The 25,267-nt window shown below is 40.8% G+C and overlaps 2 protein-coding genes and 1 long non-coding RNA gene across 4 annotated transcripts in view; 2 read left to right on the top strand and 1 right to left on the bottom strand.

Annotated features, from left to right (window-relative positions):
- The first annotated feature begins 6,151 nt into the window (after positions 1–6,151).
- Positions 6,152–25,267, top strand: part of HBS1L (HBS1 like translational GTPase) — a 54,313-nt gene continuing 35,197 nt past the window's right edge. Inside the window, exons 1-4 of one of the 2 annotated variants that reach the window (XM_077352165.1) lie at positions 6,152–6,407; positions 10,171–10,236; positions 11,548–11,676; positions 14,311–14,505. In XM_077352165.1, coding sequence (XP_077208280.1) covers positions 6,365–6,407; positions 10,171–10,236; positions 11,548–11,676; positions 14,311–14,505 — 433 coding nt within the window. In that variant the 5' untranslated portion in view covers positions 6,152–6,364. Of the gene's footprint in view, positions 6,408–10,170; positions 10,237–11,547; positions 11,677–14,310; positions 14,506–15,187; positions 15,312–25,267 lie in introns of those variants that run through there. The other variant, XM_077352176.1, reaches the window with a different exon arrangement.
- Positions 15,318–19,526, top strand: LOC143844695 (uncharacterized). Its single transcript, XM_077352190.1, has one exon. It carries the CDS (start codon positions 15,542–15,544, stop codon positions 16,601–16,603), a length of 1,062 nt encoding a protein of 353 aa, XP_077208305.1. The 5' UTR covers positions 15,318–15,541; the 3' UTR covers positions 16,604–19,526.
- The window catches only part of LOC143844699 (uncharacterized), a 28,442-nt gene continuing 25,220 nt past the window's right edge, over positions 22,046–25,267 (bottom strand). The window contains exons 2-3 of the long non-coding RNA XR_013234099.1: positions 22,532–22,577; positions 22,046–22,123 (exon numbers count right to left, since the gene is read on the bottom strand). This is a non-coding gene — a long non-coding RNA (uncharacterized LOC143844699). The remainder of the gene's footprint in view (positions 22,124–22,531; positions 22,578–25,267) is intronic.

The following is a 25,267-nucleotide window of genomic DNA, read 5'->3' on the forward strand; positions in this document are numbered from 1 at the left end:
GGTGGGTTACGTAAACGGGATAGGTTCTGAACAGCACAGTGTTAATGCTGTGGTAACTAATTTTTCTGCTCTAATTTGTACAAAGTGCCCTCTTTTATGCAAAGTAATTTCTAGAGTTCTTCCACATGTATTTAAGTGTGCCTGATGTAGTCTCATGCTGAATGTCTTATCATCTGAGACATGGTGTCTTGGCTGTGGTTTATATAATTCTCGGAATAGTACTTGGCTGCAGTTTGCTTGGGAGTCAAGCAGCACCATGACTATGTAGGTGTGACACGAGTTAGCTGACGGGTTCTCTCCCATGAAGTTTGGTGGGTACTGACACTAATGTCAGACCTTTTGCCCCTGTAACATTATGAGGAAGAGGGGTTAATATACCAACCAGCCTCCAAGGAGATTTCCCAACTATAGCAATGAGTTCCTCTGGAGAAAATAGCTGTTTCAAAGGTGGACGCTATGACGTCTCAGAGCTCCCTCTCCTCCCCAAATGCCACAGTCACAGGCTCTACCTCCAAATCTCCAGGTGTCTCCAGATGTACCAGTGGAACTCTGTGTTACATCAGCATGGGGATTAGTTGCTACAAAAGCAGTTTACAAACTGGCCTTACCATTGTGCCCTCAGTTAGCCAATTGCTTAAAGGTTTTCCTTTCCCTTTTTGTTTTACACTACTTCATATGTGACCATTGCTTATTATCACTTCAAAAACACATACCGAAGATAAAGCCTACACAATTGCATGAACTGAGTACAGACATCTCTGGCAAGAAAATAAAAGTTAACACTATTAGCCATTGGGCCACAATGATATTATTAAAATTCAACTTCAGTTTAATAGAGAAGGATAGGGCCTAAACATGTATCAATGATCATCTCTGTATTGGATCTTAGCTTAGCAACAATTGCTGAATTAAGCAAGATTGTATCCAGTACATATATTCTGGGTGAAATATTGGCATTGCTCCTAATATTAATTGTTCTTTAATTACATTTTGTCTGTAATTGACAGCTTAATGCCATGTTTCCTTCTTGAAGTTACTGTCAAGGTATGTCAATTACATTCTGAAACACTACTCTATTGTCTCATAAGTCTCCCGTTGCCAACTTAAGCATGGTGGGTTATGTGTGACTGATCAGATACTATACTTCAGACTTCAACTTTAGTGGAGACCAGAGATTTAACTTGTCCAGACAATTATTTGAAAAAAGGTTAATTTAATCCTTGCAACGTCTGTGAACAATCATAAAGTATTAGAAACTTTTTCAAAAAGACATTGAGTGCTAAACAGTCTGTATCTGACAAAGTGTGCGTGTACGTGAAACCTGACTAAAACTTTATTGGTTTTAAAGGTGCCACTGGACTGAAACTTTGTTCAAGTGCTGAACAATGACTTTTGTGTTATTCTGAGTCAAACCATTTTGTGGTGCAAAGAAAATGTAATTCAAATCTTTATGGCTTATAGATAAAACATATAGTTTGTTGTTGAGTAAAACAAGTATTTAAAAAAATGCTTAAGTTTTCAAACAATATATTGTAATATGCAAATGGCTTCTCAATCCTCACCATATTTGCAGCTTGATCCTATCTGGTGCCCTGGTTGGGGAAATACTTGGAGATTCTGGGGGTGGAGACTGAGGAGGACAGGATTTGGAGTGAGGAGGGACGATGCCATTGAGTTCACCAAAGCAGCCATTTTCTGCAGGGGAATTGATCTCTGTCATCTGGAGATCAATTGTATTAGCAGGAAGTCTCTAGACCTCACATGGAAGATGGCTACCCAGTTGCACTGGGTATTCACAGACCACTGAAGGACAGAGATGACAGGTATGGAAACAAGAGAACAGATACTGGCTTATACCCAGCTACACAGTCCCAAAGACTTAAAGGGTGGTGATTTAGACAGAGAGAGAGAGAGAGAGAAAGAGAGAGAGAGAGAGAGAGAGAGAGAGAGAGAGAGAGAGAGAGAGAGAGAATCCTTCACTTCTGGTGCCTCAGTGGGGTATAGCAGAAGGGGTGAAATAAGCAGACCTCCCCCCCTGTCCCCCAACTCCTTAATTCTTGAGATCTGATGGGCTGGATGCCTCTGCATCAGTATCTTTGGAACTTGTATATAAGATCTTAAAACACAGTAATAGCAATGTCATTTCCCTTGTGATAGGTAGCCCTTACACATACCGTCTCCACCTCCCACAAGTTCTGGTGATACAAATATCAAAAATAATACAAAAAGTACAGGCCTCCTCACTCAGAAACAACTCTCAACAAAGCCTGCAAATATACAGTACCCTCTCATGAGTTTTCACCTCATGCATTCTTTCATTGCCAGGATTAAGAAAACATGAGGCGGGAAAGTTAACAACACTTTACTGTAGCTGCATCGAAGGTAGGTAAACAAGTAGGATATGAAATTGTCTCCAGGGCAAAGCAAACAGGATGAAGGCCAATATAAGTCACTTTGCATAAGTGGCAGAGGCAACCATTTACATGGAGCATAGGTTTGCTTTACTATCATCACAACAACCACATAAGAGACATAAATGGTAAAATTAAAAGTGAGAGGTAGCAACTTGTGCTAGGTTTCTGAGAAAGGTCCACTTCACACATTGGAACAATCTCTTTGTTAAGGAAAAACTGCATGCAACATTTTGCATACACACATATGGAAATCTTTAGGCCCTGTGTATCTACAAATGTGTATATATTACTACAAAATACACTAGAAGACCATTGCCCGATTACTACCTCGTAATGTTTCTATTCAAATTTGTGGGTAATGTCTTATTATCAAGACCTTACATATTTTCAATATCCACCCAAGTTTGTGGTATTACTATTATTTTTTTCAAAGGGTTGAGTGACAAGCACATTGATATAGAGGAATCATCATACTGCAGGCAAGAACTTTTATCAGATAGGTTTTCAAGTAGATTTATACATTGGAGAGTTCATCTGTCATAGCTGATTAGTCCGTAAAAGATAACATATTTGTTCTAGTAATGGGAGATTGAACTTCATAGTTTGGACTTATGCAAAAAGTAAATAATATGCTGACAAGTTAATTTTGTGCTGTTTTATAATCATATACATTGAAATAAATTCTGTTTAGGATAGTAATGTCATTATAGTAATTAATAACTTGTTTTATTATCTGATTACAAAATAAATATACAGATTTGCTTATCGGTTCCTCTTGACCCAGCCAGAGCCCTTGCAATATTTCTTCCTTTGGGAAAGTTCATTTGGATTCAGTAAGCACAAGGGCTTTTTTCATGTGTGTTTAAAATATTAACACTGGTAAGCTCCAAGTTGGGGTGTTCTCCTCTGTTCACCCCCACAATGAGCAGGACACAATGAAGGATGGGAGAACCACACATGCTGCTCCTGAGTTCTTTATTGGGTAACTGTCAGAAAGGGCTGAGAACTGAACAAAATAAAGGCTAGATTATTGTGAGTATGTGTAGTGGATCGAAAGCAACTGATTTACAAAAGCCCCCCCCCCCCATTTATTTAATCATGTGCAAGAGTACATTTTCTCCCAAAGGATACCATAAAAGGGAGGTGGTGATGTCTCTTCTCCATTCACAGAGTGCCTACCACCTACTACAACCTCTCAGGGACTTAAAAAAATATATACACTCCTGCAGGTACTTATCAAATTTCCTCCTAAAAGCATCCAATGAAGGAGAGTCCACCACTATCTGAGGCAGTATATTCCATCTATGAACAGCCGTCACCATCAGAAAATGATTTCCAACTTGTCAGTATCTTTCTTGAACTGTGGCGCTCTGAAATGGACAAGATATTCCAAATGCGGTCTAACCAATGCGCAATGCAGTGGCTTTCTAACTTCTCTTGCTCTAGAATCAATGCTCCTAGCAATGCAGTCTACTATCGCATTAGCTTTCTTAGCTTCCATATCACACTGTTGGCTCATATTCAACTTATTGTCTACCAGAACTCCTAAGTCCCTTTCACATGTACTACTATCAAGTCATGTCTTCCCCATCTTATATTTGTGCATCAGTTTTATTACCCAAATATAATACTTTATACTTATCCCTATTAAAATTCATTTTGTTTTCTTTGGTCCAATTTTCTAATCCACCTAAATCTCTTTGAATAGTAGTCCTTTCGTCTGGGGTATTAGCCAGCTTACCCAATGTAGTGTTATCTGCAAATTTCATTAATGTACCCTCTATTGCCTTATCCAAATCATTAAAATATTAAATAATACTAGCCCCAATGCAGAACCCTGCAGTATACTGCCGATCACCTCTCTCCAAGATGAAGATGAAACATTGAGAGCATCCTTTGGTTCTATCAACCAGCCAGTTACAAATCCATTTGACCTTATCCATTCCTGTTTTACTAATTTTCTCACAGGAATATTGTGGGGAACCTTATCAAAAGCCTTACTTAAAAATATACTATATAATTTAGTAGATGCAGGATATAGTATATCCATATACTAGTTACGCCATCAAAAAAGAAATAAGATTAATCTTATCCCTGAGAAATCCATCTTGACTTTTATTAAGCATGATGACATACAGCATCACATGGACTGCCAATATGCCCTCCAGAGGGGTCTTTAGGTCTGGTTGAACGCTACCTGTGGTCACTATGTCAATAAAAGCGGGGTCAGAGAAATCCAGGCTGTTCCCTCTTGGCTCCCAGACTTTAGCTAGCTAAGAAAAATATTTCTTGTGATACTTTGAATTTGTATAACAGGGGCTAGATCTGTGGGTTCAGAGGTGGACACAGACATCGGTAAGGATTTGAGCCCCAGCATAGTGCAAGTAGAACTGAGAACTGAATCAACAACCCCCCCAAAAACTCAACATATATACACAAGCAACACAATAGAGCTTCCCACCAGTGCACTCAATTGGTCAGTTTCCATTTAAACTGACTGGATCTGGCAGATAGGATCTCGCTGCACATTAGTCAATTAAGTGCTGGTGAGGATCCTGCCTTGGACCTCAAGTTCAGCCCTTGGTAGGGCTACAAACACAACAGGTGTTATAGTTTGCTGTTGTATCCAGTGCCTCCCTCTGTTGCCTTAAAGCTTTGATGCCTAAAAAAGTGCCTACGCCTAGAGCCAAACAAATGATGCTTAGGATGAACACTTTTAAACCGGCACTAAAGGGAACTCTTCTCTGGGGAAAACAATGAAGGTGGCACTTAAATAGTATTAACGTACTCTTAGTGCAAAGTGGGAACTGTGGGATCTGAAAAGCCAGCTTGACCAAAGTCAGTTCCCTTTACAATCATTGTTTGCACTGTGAGAAGTGTATACGCAGAAGATACAAGATTTGCACTATACAAGCCTGTCTGTCAGTTTCTTTGCTTCTTGGCTACATGCTCCACATACATGTCCCTCTCATTTTTCCCCAGTTTCCTAGTGGGGCCTTACATCTCCTGGAATTACAGTTCATCTCCAGTCTACAGGGTTCAACTCCCCTAGGGAAAAAAATGGTGCTTTGCAACATTATATGGCATTATATTCCAGAGCCCCCCAGCTCTGCCTTCAAAACCTGCAGGAATTCCACAACGCAGAGCTGCTGACCCTCTCAGGGGATTGGTGTGTAATGCATGGATTCGGCTTCACAGAATGAACAAAACTGTTTTGTTTCCATGATGATTTGCCAGCTGATTTGGTCAGTGTTGCAAGGAGGGTATCTTGACGACTGTGCTGCTGCGTTTTTATGGCCTGCAGAGAACTGTACAGAGAAGCAGGTCGTCCCCTCGCCAAGCGAAGAGGAAATACGCTTTGCCACTACTAGGACACCAATAATTCCTTGTGCGGAGGAGAACGGTAGCTGTGGGAGAAAGCACCACATTCTTCTGCGGCGAATCCCACTGGACTTCGGAGGACTTCAGCCGGAGGACGACGCGCACTCCTCGGGGCTACCACAGCACCCAAATGGCAAGCGTGGGAGGCGGTCCCCGAGCGAGAACAGGCGCCTGATGCGTCGCTTGATGCCGGGCAAGCGAGCGCGCTCTGACGCCCTCGGGCCGCCTGCAACAAACAAGGACGCGCCAGGCCAAGAGAGGGAGGGGCTTCGCCCTTCGTCAGTCTCTCCCGCCCCCGCCCCCGCCCCCGCCCGCCCCCGCCCCCGCCCCCGCCCCATCTACTGCGCGCGCCGTTTGCCGTTAGGACGTACTGGGGCGCAGCGCATGGGCACTGGCGAAAAAAGAGCACACCGTGCGGACTGGCGCATGCGCGAGAAGCCCGTCTGAAAGGCGGGCGGAGCGTGGCCCTGGTCAACAACATGGAGACTCGGGGGCGTTATAGGTGCCCCCTCCGAAGGGCGTAAGAGGCCTTCCTCTCCCCGCTTCTCATCTACAGCGCCGCGTTCACCATGGCCCGGCACAGGAACGTGCGCGGCTATAACTACGATGAAGGTAGAGAGCGGCGGAGGCTTAAACTAGGCAGGCGCCTCGACAAACTAGGCCTGGGGGGGGAGGGGAAGGGAGTGTTAGTGACGTCACCATCACCACCACGCCTGGTCGGGGGGGGGGGGTCGGTCCGTTCCCGAGGATCCAGGGGGCCCGTTTCTCGCGTTCGGTCTAGCGGCGCCCCTAGAGAGACCTCAGGCAGCCCAGCTGGCCTTGACAGGCGACTGTGTGTGCCGGACGTAGTGGAGCTTCAGATGGGTGGAGTTGATCCTCTCAGTGCGGGTTGCTGATCGGCCCACTAAGGGTACGGGGATTTAAACAAACGAGCCCAAACTACACAGTCTGCCCAAGGATGATCATCACCACAAGTGTAACTCGCTGCTTGGGGTGTGTGCAGAACAAATGGGGGTGTGGCGGTTCCTTCACGCCCTGGCGCTGGTAAGCTTTCCCAGAGGCCTTTGCTGGAAGGAAGGGGGTACATTCCTTTTTGTTTCACAGTAAAACCTTCACTGGAGTGTATAAAGTACTTTGCACATTCTGCTTGTGTAAAATGCTCCGTATGAAGAAGGCATTTAAAGATGGTGGTGGAAACTTAGCTACTTAAAGTCTGACAAGTTCGAAGGCAGCTGTTCTGGTTGGATTATGTTCCCTCCAGTTTTTAATTATGCCTTTTTTTGGTATGTGTCATTATCCATTCACCTCCTAAGCTCTGTACTTAATGAGTAGAAGAATAAATGATTCAAAAGCCTCCGGGGAGGGTGGTATATAAGTATGATAAATAAATAAATGATAAATAAAATGTGATAGTTTCTCTATTAAAACCCTAATATAGAAATTCTCTGTGTGTGACCATGCTAATAAGTAAGAGTGCTATACTGGGAAAAGTAACCTAAAACTTACTGGAAAGAAATGACTAAAAAGAAAACGTTTCCCACATAATATCAGTTCTATAAAATACTAACTTTCCCTTTAAAATTTGTATTGAGGAATCCAAGGTAGACATGTGGAGGGCAATTTGATTTCCAATTTCCCTTTTGCATACAAAAACATGATTGAACAATGGTTGCTGGTGATACGATAGCTCTCCAGTTGTATGCAGCTTTGTAGTTAAGTTCTAGGTTGTGTGTGTACTTCTACAAATAAGCACACCTAACCAAAATGATATAGAACCATCTCAGTAGAACAGCTCAGCAGCAAGCATATTAGTTAATATATATTGCAGTGCTAGTATATATATCATAATTTTTCAAGTGATTGCCTTAATTATGATTTATTTTCAAAATGTATATCCTGCCTTGTTGCCCTTACATGAGCTGCCAAGGCAGCTAATAAGTAAAATACTAAAATTATTAAAATCAACCTATGCTTTCTAACATATGTTATTAAAACAATCTTAAAAGAAGTTTAAAAAGAATTAAAATACATACGAAACATAAAACATTAGGTAGAAAAGAGGGATCATTGAGGGATTGCCAGAAGAAACAAGACAAACAAGACAGAGCCAGTTTGGTGTAATGGTTAGGAGTGCGGACTTCTAATCTGGCATGCCAGGTTCGATTCTGCGCTCCCCCACATGCAACCAGCTGTGTGACCTTGGGCTCGCCACAGCACTGATAAAACTGTTCTGACTGAGCAGTGATATCAGGGCTCTCAGCCTCACCCACCCACAGGGTATCTGTTGTGGGGAGAGGAATGGGAAGGCGACTGTAAGCCGCTTTGAGCCTCCTTCGGGTAGGGAAAAGCGGCATATAAGAACCAACTCTTCTTCTTTACCTTCTGATAGAAGATGGCAGCAGTAGAGGTATTTTATTCATTCAACTTCATATGAAGCTTCAGTATTCAGAATCAAAAACTGCATAGATTGAAAGGCATTCATCCACCGATAAGGTGATTTCCCCCCCCCCAGACTAAAATAAGGTTGCTACACAACAATCAAAAAGAAATGTAGGCAATATAGTGTGTTTTGAATTTGCCATAGCCCTAACACTAGGAAAGACGTGTGTGTTTGTATGGATCTGTATGTGTGTGGAGCGGGCACTAGGGATGTATTCTGGAAGCTAAGGTGGTGGCAGCCCCAAAACACTTGGAAACTACTGTTCTAAATCATTACATTGGATTTGGACTTATGAAGCAACTTTGGAGATGCATAGTTTCGTTGGATGACATGGTTTATGTAGGAATAGCAGCCAGTGTTACAAAATATGAAATATCTAATTGGATATTTTTCCAAGTATTGACATTGGTCTTATGAAACTAATTGTTTCAGGTGCCAAAAATGGTCAGTCATAGTTTTACAAAGTTCCTACAGTTTCAATTAGTAACTGCAGTTTGGAATATGCTGTAGCTGGTACCATTTTAGGGATTCAGCATGGACATCTGGAGAGCCACAGTTTGGCCACCCCTGATCTTGTGGATTGTTTAGCCTGATTAACATTCAGATCAGTCTCCAGGAGATGAATGATAAGTTTATTTTCAAATTATTGAGAAAATTATGGAATATAATATTCTGATCCCTACCTCTTTACAAGTATATTCATTTCAACTTTGATGGCCTTGAAGCATCATTGTTCCCTGTTGATATTATTGTTTTGTGACAGTCTTGTTTGATACTTCAGGACATTGTTTGAAATTAACTATGACATCACAGTCATTTTAAAAAGATACCATGAAGTTTCTATAACCAACACCCATGCATTGTTGTGTGATTGTAACCTTTTGAAGAAAAAGGAACAATTCGTGAAGAATAGGCTAATCCATAGAAAATCATTTTACAATATGGCTCTTGGTTTTATTTCTTCTAAGGATATAGTCAAGGGTGGCTAAACTGGCTCTTCAGATGTCCATGCTGGCAAGGAGCTCATGGGAATTGTAGTCCACCCCTGAATTAGTTCTATAAAGGCTGGCTTACTTAAAGTGTTCAAAGCTTGTGATCACCAGCCTAGCCTTTAGAGCTCACCCCCACTATTGAAATTCTATAGTATGCAATTTTACATTAATAAATCAGATAATGCAAATATGCATAATTTTCAATGGTTGAGTATTGGCGCTGACATCTCTGTATAAAATTAGAAAATTATCTTCACTGGACTATGGTAACAAAGTTCTGCACTCAAAGTTTAGGCTTTCTTATTTCTTATTATTATTTCTAATTAGCATACCTTAATTTTATTTTCTTGTGTAATGCCTGTACACTTTGGGAATGATTTTAGTTATCCATTGAAACCTGTAGTGAGAATTACTGGATCTGAAGAAGCTGGTTCTTATATGCTGCTTTTCTCTACCCGAAGGAGTCTCAAAGCAGCTTACAATTGCCTTCCCTTTCCTCTCCCCACAACAGTCACCCTGTAAGGTAAGAGAGACTGAGAGATCCCTGATATTACTGCTTGGTCAGAACAGCTTTATCAGTGGTGTGGCAAGCCCAAGGTCACCCAGCTGACTGCATGTGGGGGACCACGGAATCAAGCCTGGCTTGCCAGATTAGAAGTCCGCACTCCTAGCCATTACACCAAGCTGAAGGTAATAGATAGCTTAGTCATCAAGGATGAAGCCAAGAAAACAAAGTGGGAAGATGCAAGGAAGCTTGAAAATAAAGATATATAGTCAGAAATTAGAGTATCTCCAGAAATTAATTTATCTTATATCAGAGCTTGGAGGAAGAATTAAAGTAAAGATCTTTTTAGTTTAAGTCAGTATACTTTGTAATACATAATATAGATGTGAAAATTATATAACCAGTTATAATAAAGTTAATTTTGTGTTTGTTTCTTAGACTTCGAAGAAGATGATCTCTATGGACAGTCTGTAGAGGATGATTATTGTATTTCACCTTCAACAGGTTTGTTTTTGATGCTTGAACAGTATTTATTTACTGCATGTTTATCCCGTCCTTCCAGAGAGCTCAAGGCAACATATATGGCTCTCCTGTCCTCCATTTTATCCTGATAACAAACTTGAAAGGCTGTGAGAAAGTGGCTGATCTAGTGGGCATTTGTAAACCAGTGTCCCCATTACTAGTCCAAACCATACTCCACCCGTCATGTGAGATGGATGTTGTCCACTTTACTTTTGATGCTAGTAATAAATGTTGTGACATATCCTGCAGTGTAAAACCAACAAAAAGGGAATGTAGGCCTAAATAAATGACACATTACCTAAATTGTGAATACATTCTATTTCTATCATAGATTTCCCTTCTATAGTAATGTTCTGTGTAGATTGCTATTCTTAGTACCAGTAATCTTACTGCTTTATAAAATTACTAGCAATCAAGCCCGCTGCAGCTAAATGCAGCGGGCGCTAGACCACGGAGCTCCCGGCATTCGCGCGGAGCGCGGCTGCCGGGGCTCCGTTTGTCAGTGGGCTGATGCTGCGAGAGGCGCTTTGCGCCTCTCGCAGCATCAGGCTGTTGGGCAGGGAGCTCCCGGCAGCCGCGCTCCGTGTGGCTGCCAAGGATTCCCTTTGCGGGCGGGCTGAAGTGGCAAGAGGCGCTTTGCGCCTCTCGCAGCGTCAGCCCGCCGGGCAGGGAGCCCCCGGCAGCCGTGGTCCGCGCGGCTGCCGGGGGTTCCCTTTGCGGGCGGGCTGAAGCGGTGAGAGGCGCTTCGCGCCTCCCAACGCGTCATGCCGCCCTCAAGGAAGCAACTGCGAGCCGCACTCCGCGCGGCTCGCTGTTGCTTCCTTCAGCAGGTTAGGAATTGGCCCGGCCGATGGTCTGTCAGGAGGAAGGGGCCAATCCGGCCCCTTCCTCATCACGGACAAAGCCCTCCGCGTGAGGGCTTAGCGAATTATTTAGTCCGCGGTGCCCGCGGCGCCGCGGGCGTGTTAAGGATGGTTATATGAAAAACAGGTTTTCTTAATCATGACACTTAAGAAAAGTCCTTAAGCCTACCTTGTGGGTGCTTATAACTGAAAGCTGAATGTTCAGCAGTAATAAGATGCTATAACAAGACAAACTGAATTTGCAGGGGGGGGGGGAAGCTATTTTTGAGTTGTGGGCTGAAAGTTTCTAGCAATACAAACATTTACATTTTTTTATTTAGAACTCTTCTAAATGGCATAAAATCTGTAAGTACAAAATACACAGGTGATCTGACAATATAACAACTACTGAACACAAAGGAAACTACTGTACTGTTGGTTTATGTTATAGCTGCTCAGTTTATCTATTCACGGCGAGATAATCCTTCACCATTTGCTGAGAAAGAAGAACATGACTACAAAGATAATGAGCACAGCAATTTCAGTGTTTCTAGTCATCAGCTTACGGGAACTGAAAAAGGTTAGTATCCACAAATAATATTTAACGTCAATTCTTGTATTTTATTTTTGTCGGGCCCCAGGCCAGTGGTGGACATACCTTAATTAGGCAGCAGGCCCATCATGCCGATGGTGGCTGCGGCAGGCTTGGGGGGCCGGAGAGGGAGTGAAGTGGAGGCTGCGGGGTGGGATGCAACACGCACGGGCCTGCCTGCTCTTCGTCATGCTGGGTGCGTGGCGCATGGGTTGGCAGTGGTGCTCTCCGGGGTGTTGTTTTGGTGGGTGGAGTGGCCCACTTAGAGGTGGGTGCGGTGTGTGGCGGCTTGTGGGTGGGCTTGCCGCCATAGTGCGGCTGCAGTTGGCAGGCCCCCTTCGTCAGTGGTGGTGGCGGGCAGCTGGTGTGTAGCGGAATCGCAGGCTTTTCTGCGTGGCCTCATGAGTCGGCCCCTCGTTGGTGCAGCGGGTACTGCAGGCACACTTGCCTCCCTGGGCAAGCACTTCTGTGTGTAGGTTTGTGGAGCGGTGAGCGGCTGGGCACGGAGGGCAGGAGCTGTAGGGGCCGGGATTGGCCCTATTCCAACTTGGACATCCCCGACACACTCCACCCCCCAGCTGGTTTCACAAATATTAAGAGGAACCATGGATAAGATTTCTGTTCTTGGAATGGTCAATAAGTTGGCATCTGCAGAGCGTAAAGCCCTGCCAGGGATGTATGGCACCAGGTGGTCCCTCAAATATGTGGGTCCTAGACCGCTGAGGGTCTTAAAGGTCAACACCAAGACCTTGAACTTGACCCGGGCTATAACTGGTAGCCAATGCAGCTGCCTCAGCACTGGCTGAATATGGGTCCTCCATGATGTTTCAGTGAGGATCCTAGCAGCCGCATTCTGCACCAGCTGCAATTTCCAGATCAGGGACAAGGGCAGGCCTGCGTAGAGCGAGTATAGAAGTACAATAAATAATAAATACTGCTGAAGATGGGTAGCATATATAAAAGATAAGTTGGTTGTTGGGTGTGAAGGAGAAAAGTAAGCTGGAAAATACGAGGGCTGCCAGGAAGAGGAAATAGTCTGGGGATGAGGTAAGTGAGATACCTTCTGCAAGGTCTTCGCCAGGCGCGGCTACTAGCGCCCTACCTTTCTTCTGAACACCTAGCCACGGTGATTCAACAGGAAACTTCAATTTAGAGAAACAGTCTCTTAACAGAAAGTCTAAAACAAAAACAAAACATTAGAATTATTATGGTAACATGAATATGAATCTCTGCCTAGTATATAAACTTGTATATCATACAGAACCACTGTAAAATTAATTGAATAAACAGAGTTAAACAAAAAGAAGGACCACAAAGTCCGAAATGATTAAACTTGGGTTTAAAAAGAGGTTCATATTCATGTTACCATAATAATTCTAATGTTTTGTTTTTGTTTTAGACACTGTTACGATATTGTTTCTCTAAACTGAAGTTTCCTGTTGAAACCATTGAGCATGTATTCATGACATTAGTCAATTGTATCTTTTTAATGCATTTATTATTTTTTGAACAATCACTAATTGTACCTTTATATATTTTCCAAGAATTGATGTCCCTTGAAAAAGCCACACAGCAAAACGTGTTGGAATTTGTTTAATATTTTGGACATTACAGAACCACTGACATTTGAAGACTCCTTAGAAGTCTGTTTATTATACTGTAACATTTGATACACCATAACTCATTTTACCTTCCGAGGTCAGTAAAATGAGTACCCAGCTTGCTGGGGGGTAAAACAGTAATGACTGGGGAAGGCACTGGCAAGGCCACCCTGTATTGAGTCTGCCATGAAAATGCTGGAGGGCATCACCCTAAGGGTCAGACATGACTCGGTGCTTGCACAGGGTGTTACTTGCTTGGCATCACTATCTTGGCACATCTGTGCTAATCCTAATAATAGATTTGGCTTAACAGAGCACTGTTTTTTGTGTGGTTGTAATTCTAGGCATGCCTATTCTAGCATGTCTGTCACTGAAAAAGACATCAATCCTAGCGTGGTATTAGGCATCTATATTTAACTGAATCTGCCTTATTTCTCTCTGAGGATAGTGTTAGTTAACCTTATTTTTCCACTTGGTAGTTAATGGAATGCCTTCTAAAAGGATGTATATTTAAGATTCATCAACCCATTCACAATGCAGAGAATGTTAAAGGCTTGTAGTTAGCAGATTTTTATTTATGCTTCACTTTGTTTGTAGCTAGAGAATCCATCTGCTTAGTCCTGAAGCTTGAAAAGATACTGTTTATCTTAAAAGATAATTACGGTGCCTGTAAATGTTTAAAATGGACTGTTAAATGATGCTACATTGACATCAGTTATGTTGAATAATTTAAGCCTGAATATATCTGCATTATCTTTTTGGATTGAATGCTGGCTGCTCTTGTTGATAATATCTACATTGGTAAATATTCAGCCTTTTACAAACTCCTAAAAGGTGGTAAAGTTATTGTGCTATCAGTGGAATAAAGAACATTCTGGTTAGGGAATGGATAATAAGCCGTGTTCCTGGAAGAATATGGCAGTGGTTTGGCTAAGAGCAACAAGAGCTGCTCTCTTCAATTTTAAGCTCTGAATGATATGGAAGTTCTTGTCCTGCACAACTTAAAATTATTTTGTTTTAGCTCAGCTTGATTCATGCCTTGACCACATGAGGGAAGTTCTTGGGGAGTCTGTGCCAGAGAAGATGATGGTGGAAGCTGTACTGAATAGCAAATTTGATGTGCAGCAGGCTTTGGATTTTGTTCTTGCACAAGTTAACAAGCACGATATGAAGATCAAGGATGAAGATAATGTAATTTCTGGAAAGGCAACAAAAGGTATGCTTGTGTTTAAATTTCATGGAAGTTAGTGTGTGGCTCTTCTCAGCAGGGGGCAGGCTGTGTATTAGTAATATATGAATAACTAAAACAAAGCAATTTCAGGCAGCTTAAACAGTTTACTTATTTTTTTAATGAAAATGAGAGGCTAAATGGCATATGTAGAAAACACTTGTAAAGGATGACTGATACACAGTTAAGCCTTCATCTTAAATGGAGAATTTTAGGCAGGTACCATGCAGATGAGCCTTCATTTTGAAAGGATAGTTGTGTAAATATAATTAGCAGTATTAAGTTGCTTTTACGTAAAATATTATGTAATGGTGAAGTTTTAAATTAGTCCCTTCCAATTGTGTCATAGAAATAACAGCACTCATTTATGTGGAATGTAATATTTCTAGTTTAGTAGTTCTGAACTTCTACTGCAGGAAAACTGTAGTGTAATTAAATTGAATTTGTGAGCCTATGTTTTAAGACATCCAATACTTACATACAACTAAAAAATAGTTTAAATAATGTTTGTTAATTAAATGCCTTTTCATGTTTCTTTTTCTTGATTTTGCTGTTGTCCTTCCTGCGTTGTCACAAATTGAACTGTGTTTACTGTTGACCCTGCATCTGTCTGGAATTGTTGGCTCATGTAAGGTAAGGCTTATTCTGTTCAGAAGTGTTTTCTGAAGTTAACTTGACTAATTTGCTGCAAGAAAATTCAGACACTGCTAGTTATTGTTCAAGTGAAGAAACTTTCCTCAGACCAAAAAAAGTCAATATTCCTTCAGCCAGAAAGAAAACCTTAAAATGTTCCTGTAAGTCTTTGGGATCTCTTCTTGTCCCTCTTAGTGACATCCTTAATGACAGATCACTTTATGAATCAGTTAATAACAAGCAGACCAGCCTCCCGGTAGATGACAATATCAGTTCAAGCCAGAGACTTTGTACTAAATGTGATACATGTTTTCGTTCTGAAAGGAATCCATCAGGAAAGTCTCCTTGGGATCAGTCTGAATTAAAAGGTATTAAAGACTTGAAAGCCTTGATGAGAAATAAAGAAATAGGTGACTCATCAGATGTGCAAAATACTGCACTAGTTGTCCTTAAAAAAAGTTCAGATCTTGATAGCAAGGACAAATTTGATAATCCTTCTGTCTTAATAAGTGATTTTGGGAATTTGATGCTTGATAATAAGATAAGTCATCAGCTCAGTAAAAAGACTGACAGTTTCAGAAATAGCCCATCCTTTTTGGCAAAAAAGGGCAGTTCTCAAGAGTACAGTAGTTGTCCTTCAAGGGCTGGTGGCTCAACATTTTCAGTTTCTGGAAGCCCATCGCTGGTTGATCTCCTGCAGGAACACCAAGGGAATACCTCAGATAAAACTTACTCCTTAGCTGATCTTTGTAGTGAGTCGTTAGCTTGCTTCAGTGATACGGATTTACAACCTTCACAACGACTAACCAGCCATCCTCAAATTTCATCTGGGATGACAGACTTATCAGGATCCTTATCTTCTCTGGCTTTCTCTAGGGCTTCTCCAGTTAAAGAGCTTGAGAGTCTATCACTTTCAGATTTAATTGAAAAATCTATTGAACTCAATGATCATCACACAGCAACTAACTTGTCTAAGTTTCATGTAGCTAGAACAATGCCACTTGCAGTTGCAAATTCTGATATTGATCTAAGTGTTCTTATTAGAAAATCATCATTATCTCCAGAGCCCATGAAAGTACAATCGGATACCCTGCTTCCCAAAACTCAAGTTTTATTTTCAAAGGAAGGGCAGCAACTGATTGTACCTAAAGGAAACAAGAAAAGGAAAGCTAGGTCCCAATCATGCCTCTTAGGAGGTGCTGGTTCATGGACAAAAGTGCTGTCTGCTAGACCATCAGCTTTTGCAATAACTTTATGTCTTCATTACCCTCCAAAGAAGAAATACAAGCGTCAAATTGTTAGTTTTCATAAGGCTTTCTTGTACAGCAGCCAGATCCAGGAAATAAAAGTTAATGAAATTGGCCCCTTATCAGAAATTACTCCATTTGACTTCAAATCACCATCTCCTGATGACATTGTAAAATCAGGTCAAAAGAGAGCCTTCACCAGATGATGGTATTAAGAACCTATGCCAACTTTTATTTTTACATTTAAAAATATTTTATGTGTTTATGCATTTGAACTGTAAATTAGAATTGGTTTCTGAAAACAAGCTCAAGTCTTTATATTGGGTGAGAACTTTTGTAGTAAACATTTTAAACCAGTACACTGGATTTCAGATTTTTTAATTTTTTTACTCTTTGATTAGTAGAAGTAAATATTAATTTTTAATAACTGTGTTGGAGTAAGATATATGGGTATTGAATCTTTATCAAATAATTGAAACATTAAAACATTTTCAAGAAGAAATGGGCTAGCTGTAATAAAAATATGACTTTGGACCAACTTTTTAAAAGCTGTAATGGGGAACAAATCTTTAGAATTATATTACTCTGAATTAATTTGCTACAGATAATAGTTTTGTTTTATATAGCTATGCTGCGGCATCATATAGCTTTCTTTTGATCTCTCCCTTTCACGGAATATTGATAGATTATAAATACGTATATTTCTTCACATATTAAAACTCCTGTGACACAAGGAAGTTAGTGCTGAGTACAGTGTGGTAGACTGTAAACGTAGGTGGCCAGCTTTTTATTTTTTTGGAAACGTGTGAATAATTGGTTGTCATTATTTAGGATGACTTTCCCCCCCCCTCCCCCCAAGTAACAGGCTGTGTATTTGCCACATGCCAGTTGGACTCACTAATAAATACACTAATAAATACTAACCATATTAGAAACATATTTGCTGAATGCACAGTCTATTTTATAGGTACATTAATTGTTCACATTCACCTTAAAATATGTTATAAGTGATAAAGATATTGTTTAAAGAGAATCTTTTTCCAAATGTGGAAACATTAAATCAGTAACAAAAATATTCTTTATTATATGCTGTAAAATAGTCTTTGTTTGAACACCATTCCTTAGATTTAATTTAGGTAATCATTTTTATTTTTTGTCTTGTAACTTTCTGGTACTGTCCATCCTTTTCTTTTTATAAACTGTTAAGATTTTCACTGGGTGTTATGGTATTAGTATTCTGAATGAGTTATATGTATTACAATATCTTCAGTAAAATCCTAACTTTTATTAGGTTAACCCAAGCAGCTGGTTTGCTTCTGAACATGAGTGATCTTAATGCACTTTAATGCTACGTCAAAATATAGTCATTTTGATATATAACTTAAAATATAAAACATTGGCTACATTTGAGGGCATGTTTTATTTTGTCAATTTTGGTAGTTTGACACTGTCAGCATTCAGGGATTCATTCAGTACATCTATTTGAAATGTTTGCTACATCTTTTTTGTCACATCTGATACATTTTCTTATTGTCATCCTGTGTGGGATTCCAGTCCCCCACTCACCGCCCCCCCCCCCGTATAGATCTAAAGTTGGCTGCAGCTTTGTGAGTGTGATTTAGGAATGTTTGAGGTTATAAGGGTTTTATTGATCACCTATTTGACCGTACCTTTAATGTATGGTGTATTGAATATGTTTAGATCCTGAGAAGGCTATTAAATACATGTAAATGCACTGTATATTTAATTTAATTACTGGTATAATACTGTAATTCTTAATACAGGTGTATATATTTACCATATGAATACTTTTTGACCAAAGATAAAACTTCATTTTTTAAAATTTGTTGCCCAGCTTGCAAAATATTGCTGTTTGGTGATCAATATTCTTTAAATACTTGGGGCTTGATCCATTTCTTTTGATGGTGGTGCTGTGCTTAAGATAGAGGCATTGTCAGGGAGCTTCAGGGATCCAGCTTCTTCCTGGCCAGCCCTTGGATTTGTGCACTCACATATTGCAACCTGCTGGTTGTTGATTAGTGTGGGGGCTGATGAATGGTTTGCATATATAGATTCACCTGTCCTTCTCTTCCATAGGAGATAAAGGTCAAGGCTGATGGTGCAAAATTTTAAAAGATGTATTTTATTACGCTGTTAAAATTTCTAACATGTCCTATGTTTGGGGGGAATTTTAACTGAATTAATTATCTTATTTTGCACCTTTGGCCTTGGCCTTATTTTTAATCTCCCAGTACAGACCTCTTTTCTCCTCCTTCAGAGCACCTGTATGCAAAATAATTCCTACTTAGAGCTGTAATAACATGCATGCCAAGATTCTGTGAAAGAACAGGTCAGATGAATTGATTTAAAAATAACGACCAACAAACTGCACTGAGTGTGGACAAATAAGGACTGCCCAGGAGGGGAGGAAAATTTACACTGTTAGGATCAGAAGTGGATTATAACTGGGAAGGTGCTTTTGACTAATCTGAGCCAAAAAAACAAAACCCTGTCAGTATTTTGGGGGTATTAAATCAGCTGTATATATATTTGGGGGGTATTAAATCAGCTCTCTCTCTCTATATATATATATATATTTGCTACCGAAATGAAAATCTTCAAGATTTTCTGGGACTACTGGATAACTGGATTTAAAGCATTTCAAGGAATCAAGATCCTTTTAAATGACTCAAACTTCACTGTCCAAGTCATTTAAAGAGATATTGGTCCCTTTAACTCCTGCATCTAACTCCTGAAACCAAAAAAAAGGGGGACAAAAGAAAGAAATTCCTGAATATTTACCGGATCGGAATACCGTACCAGTACTGGGGTTTGGGATATCAGGATATACCTGAACCCGAAAAATACCAGAAATTTTGTACATTCCTATTTATAACTATGGTTAACTGATACTTGTTTTACTTCACTAAAGCCAGCCTGTGGTTTGCATGTATATAGGGTTTGTAGGGTTTTTTTTCAGAACTCTGAATGACATTTGGTAGACTTGTTACATAAATGGTAAAATATATTAATCAAAATGCTTAAGATCAAGATTATTGTGTAGTCACCACCTTTGGTACACTGAATTAATTTTGTTTGCATTTAGAATTAAATATTTTAACAATAAAACTGGCCTTTATGTTGTTGTTATTTGTAAAATATGTTCTTAATAAAATTCAGGATTAATTAATTGTTGCATATCATTGTGTTCCATCTTGCCATGAGGCTCTTATTTGCCTTGTTCTAATAGGTGCTCCATCAACAAGAATTGTGATATAGTGGAGATTTGGGTAATAGAATTGTGTGCCTGCAGTGGTAAAAGTTCTACAATAGTTCTAATTTTCTAGTAATGAGAAATGAGAATAATATCTAATGAGAATAATGTCTAATGACTACTAGACTTTGACTACTAAACATGATAGCCCTCTTTAAGTATTTGAAAGGTTGTCATTTGGAGGAGGGCAGGATGCTGTTCCCATTGGGTGCAGAGGAAAGGACACGCAGTAATGGATTTAAACTACAAGTACAACGATATAGGCTAAACAGGAAAAACATTTTCACAGTCAGAGTAGTTCAGCAGTGGAATAGGCTGCCTAAGGAGGTGGTGAGCTCCCCCTCACTGGCAGTCTTCAAGCAAAGGTTGGATACACACTTTTCTTGGATGCTTTAGGATGCTTAGGCCTGATCCTGCGTTGAGCAGGGGGTTGGACTAGATGGCCTGTATGGCCCCTTCCAACTCTATGATTCTATTATTCTATGATTTTTATTGGAAGGGCATTTAAGCCATTATCAGATCATGATCTGTTGCCATTTCTTGCACTGTCATGGGAGGTACAGTGGAATTCTATCATGTTAAAACAACAACTGTGCAGAATATTATTCTAAGACCGCCTTTTTTGATTTTCTTGCTATATACTCTTTTGAAGGCAAAAGTTGTGGTGAAATATTTTCTATGGCAGTGGGGATGAAATATTGATTGCAGTAGACACTTGCAGGACAAAACTAGTAAACAGCCCTTTGCATAATAAAATATGCTTTAAAAATTGTCCCTGTCCACAGGGATTCAGTATCTAAGTCCCTCCCTTCTGTAATAATCACAAGTTATACAAACACTATTCATATGATTTAGAATTTGAATGCAGGTAACATTAATATGCTTTATTTCTATCTGGTCAGATATACCTCCAGTATATGTGTTCTCAGTCCAGTATGTTTTTCTGCTTTGTGATAACTCTAGAAACGTGCCGGTTCTTTTATCTTCATAGTGCATATCTGATATCAAATAATTTTAAATGAGAAAAACTGCATTTAGAATCATAGAGTTGGAAGGGGCCATACAGGCCATCTAGTCCAACTCGCTACTCAATACAGGATCAGTCTAAAGCATCCAGGATAAATATCTGTCCATCCTCTGCTTGAAGGCTGTCAATGAAGGGGAGCTCATTAACTCCTTAGGCAGTCGATTCCACCTCTATTTATATATTTATTTATTTTTATATTTACATACCGCCACTCTCAAATATCTCGTGGCAGTTTACAGAAATTCATTAAAACAATAAAATCCCATAAAAACCTATTAAAACATAATTAAAACACAATGTCACTATGGTGGATCATAAATATATAACCCAGTCCCCTCCCCCCGTCCTGCAAAGGTCTATTACTCTCTATCTGGGGGAGTGGGACTTAGTTTGTTTCAGCTGAGATCCACAGCTTACAGTGCCGAGAGCCCCCCTGGCCTCAACCACATGCCTGACGGAAGACCCTCAGCCTTTCCTCATAGGGCTTGGTCCCGGGCCCCCTGATAAATGTCTCACTCTCACTCTGTCTTTGAATTTGTTTAGATTCCTCCTCTACCCTTTGTGCTACTTCCATCTCTTCTGCAAAGGCTTGAAGTCTGTTCTTGAGCTTCAGCCTTTGGGCTCATGCTGCAGCAGTGAAGGGAGACTTCCTAAGGAACTCAATACTCCCATTTTCCTTTGGACTGTTCTCCTCCTCTGTATGCAGGTTTTCACTGCTCCTATCAATGAAAAACTCCTGGCTTTATTTCATGCACACACTTGCTCTGTCAGGCATAGGCACAGCCGAAAGCTCTTAAGAGTACTTAACACAACAAAGCACACTCTAGCAGGCTACAAAACCCTCCATTCACTGACAGATACTGTCTTCTCTTCCTCACACATGGACACAAAGCTGCCTCAGAGGAGACAAAAGAAGAAGGGGGGAAAGCCCCTTGCCTTGCTACAACTCTTTACGTGCCCCTTGCATTCTCCCCAGCCGCTCAGTTCTGCCTGTGGCCACCAAAATAATTTTTATTCTTAATGGAAAACTTAAATAGGAACATCAAAAAAGTTGTTTGAACTGCTGCTTGGAAGCCAAATAAAAATTTAAGTGATTATCATGTTTCAGGAAGATATCTATGTAAAGCATACCTATTTGTACTACATCTGCTGTCTCTTAAAGTTCCTGTCATGCATTGTGGTGATGTCAGTATGGTGCCTTAGGATGTCCTCATCCTAAGAGTTGTTTAATGAGAAATCTAAGGATTTGATCTTAAAGTGCAGTATAATTGGAAGTGGCTTATTTGTGACGAGTTCTCAACCTTCCTGCTGTAGTGGCTACATAACATGGTGAATATATTCAACTTACCCAACAGCTTCCCGGGGTAAGTTTGGGTTTGTTACGTGATGGTGGCCATTGTAAACAATATAAGAGGAGTATTTGACCTTGGGAAGTAAAAAAAAAAGTCAGTGTAATACTAATTTCTGCCCTTATGGGCCTTGTCTTTATTTAAGAATTCCTGCACTGCTATTCCCATAATTGTAAAGTGGTTAACAAAAACACAACGTCAACAAATATGCAATAGGCCTTTAACATGCTGGGCTGGTCCTGATTCTATTGATCCAACTCACTGAAGACCACAGGCAGGAAGCTGTGGGTTCTTGGCTCCTGCCAGTAAGTTGTGCTTCTAGATCTTTCTGGGTTTAAATACCTGGAGGGAAGAAAACAAATCCCAGATCTTGCTCAGCGGGCAGAGATATTCCCAGAGCTCCCCTGTCCCTTCTAAACATCTGGTTCAGTATATTGTCTATTGGAGTATAATGGTGTTGATCATATCAATATAATAGACATACCTGTGTGTGTGTTTTAATTCAGCAAGTGCAGAGAAAACCTTTATAGCTGCAAAGATAAGATTGAAAGAGTAAAGACAATACTTACAGAATTGTCAAAAGCTGATACAGATTTCTACTAGTTGGTGTATCTTTCCTATGTAGTTTCTTCCCCATCCCTGTAGCCAGTAAAGCCAAAATAAATTATGCAAATATTAAACATTGCGAAACAAATTATGCAAAATAAAAGACATTGTGCAGATCTATTCAGTTTGAATAACTGGTCAAATCTGGCATTCTTGATGAAGAATTTAGATTCATGGTGTACCCGAATATATATTTTTCTTGAGCACAGAATATGTATACTGCTTTTATTATAGTGCCCAAATGACAGTATATACTTGTCCCATTCATCTGTTTATCTGCTGTAGGTGAAAAATTATTTTTCTTGAAATACCCATATTATGGAACTTTCCAGTCAAAACTGAACCATGCACTATAACTGTTTATAAATGTGTTCAGGTAGTAATAAAGGAGAGTAGTATTCTGTATAAGACTCTCTATTGGAAAACATTTGGCAAGATGCACAGATTCTCAGTGATATAGCTTCATGTAGGCTTTGGAGAGGAAGTGGCTCATGTGAAAAACAGTGAGAAACATACGTTTTTGAGATTTTTGTGTACACCTACACTGGAAAAAATGACACTCCTGATACTATTTCCCTGTGACGTTCTGTTTTGAAGATGGCATAGGGTATTTTCAGACACTGCTTTAAAAAAAGCTAGGACAGGCTTCCTGTGCGTGCCTATCAACCAAAGTGTCCTGTTGTGTGTAGCTGAATAAGAGAAAGATATTTACTTAGATAATAGTCTAATTTTAAAAATATTATCTGTTGAGATATATATAAACAGGTCATTTGATTTTATGTCCTGTGCTGGACATTGATGATCTGTGGGTGGGAGAATGTCTATTCTTCCTTTATCATGGACAGATTACTATCTAGTGAATCTTAGTCCTGTGAGTGTATCAACCCTTCTATAGGGGTAGGAACATGACATGATTGGTAGTCCTGTCAGTCTTACGCAATCTCTGAAATAGGGGGGTGACAAACAGTTGGCACAATCATTCATTGGTACTCTTATCAATGAATAGCATTCTTTTAGCTCCCTAGTTATTCAGAGAAGCTTGGGGTGATAAAGCTGCAAGAATGGCTACAGCACCAGATTTGTTTAACAGTTTTGGAGTCCTCAGTTGATGTGACATGTTTAAATAGCACTTTGCATATTAAATTATTTGTGTCTGCTCTAAACTTTACACTGGTATTTACATGTTATCAGAGCTCTCACTGTTGTTATTATAGTTATTGTTGTTGTTGTTGTTGTTCTTATTAGATTTATGTCCCGCCACTCCCGTAGGCTCATGGCGGGTCACAATAGTTTTAATCCCATTAAAATTCCCATTAAAAGACTTTAAAAATCCCAAAAAGGTGGAAAAACAATATTATTCCCACCCCCGCTATCTGAGCGGCAGGAAGAAAGGAGGGAGTGGTGTAACTTCTAGTCCCGGGGGGGGGGGGAGTGGCTCTCATACGCTGACCCCAGCCTCAACTGAAAGCCTGGTGGAAGAGCTCTGTTTTGCAGGCCCTGAGGAAAGCTGACAAATCCCACAGGGCCCGCAGCTCACCTGGGAGCTCACCAGGTAGGGGCCAGGACCGAAATGACCCTGGCCCTGGTTGAGGCTAGATGCACTTCCTTAAGGCTGGGAATGACCAGTAAGTCATGTAAGGCCCTGCGTGTAAGGTCCTGCGAGGGGCATAGGGCCACAGGCGGTCCTTCAGGTATGTGGATCCCAACCCGTGTAAGGTCTTAAAGGTTAAAACCAAAACCTTGAACCGGATCTGGGCAGCAATTGGCAACCAATGCAGCTGCCTCAGTACAGGCTGGATATGGGCCCTCCAAGGTGTGCTAGTGAGGACCCTAGCAGCTGCATGTTGCACTAGCTGAAGTTTCCGGATCAAGGACAAGGGTAGGCCCGCGTAGAACGAGTTACAGATATCTATTATGGAGGTGACTGTCGCATGGATCACTGTGGCCATGAGATCAGGGGACAGGTATGGCGCTAGTAGCCAGGCCTGGCAAAGATGGAAGATTGCCTGGCTCGCTGCTCTCTTGACCTGTGTCTCCATAGTCAGGGAGGCATCAACGGTGATACTCAGATTCCTGGCCTGGGGTGAGATGATGAGTTGCGCTCCCGACAGGGTGGGTAAACGCGCTGCCTGATCCCAGCATGGCTGGGATCCAACTGGCGATGGAGGTCATCGAAAAGGGTGACCAACACCGCCTCCACCCCGTGGCCAGGACGGAAGCCCGACTGATATGGATTGAGTGCTGAAGTTATGGAACACAAGTGAAGAGAGATTATTTGAAGAAACGTGGCCTATTACTTGTCTGCTCCATGCTTGCCTTTCTTGGGAAATTATTTCTTTTGGGAGAGGAGTGATGAACTGGGTCCTGGTGGCTATGAATGCCTTGGCTGTCTTGAAAGAAATGGTCATTATAGTGCTTCTGAAGAGAACAGGATAAAGGGGAAGTATTATCTATTAGCCATTCACAAGCCTAGCAGTTGGGGCATGTTATGATGGCATGGTTCCTAAGTATTTCAGGCCTGGATTTGACACTAAAACAGCTGTGATAGTTACATGGGAAAGAGATGGGTATAGTCCAATGTGTTAGTTTCCCTGTATATTTTTGTGGCAGTGAT

Source organism: Paroedura picta, chromosome 1 (assembly GCF_049243985.1).
Source record: "Paroedura picta isolate Pp20150507F chromosome 1, Ppicta_v3.0, whole genome shotgun sequence".
In the NCBI taxonomy this organism is placed as follows: domain Eukaryota; kingdom Metazoa; phylum Chordata; class Lepidosauria; order Squamata; family Gekkonidae; genus Paroedura; species Paroedura picta.

Bases quoted from the DNA above. Each gene is read 5' to 3' on its own strand.
- LOC143844695 (XM_077352190.1), top strand. From the start codon at position 15,542: ATGAGAAATAAAGAAATAGGTGACTCATCAGATGTGCAAAATACTGCA.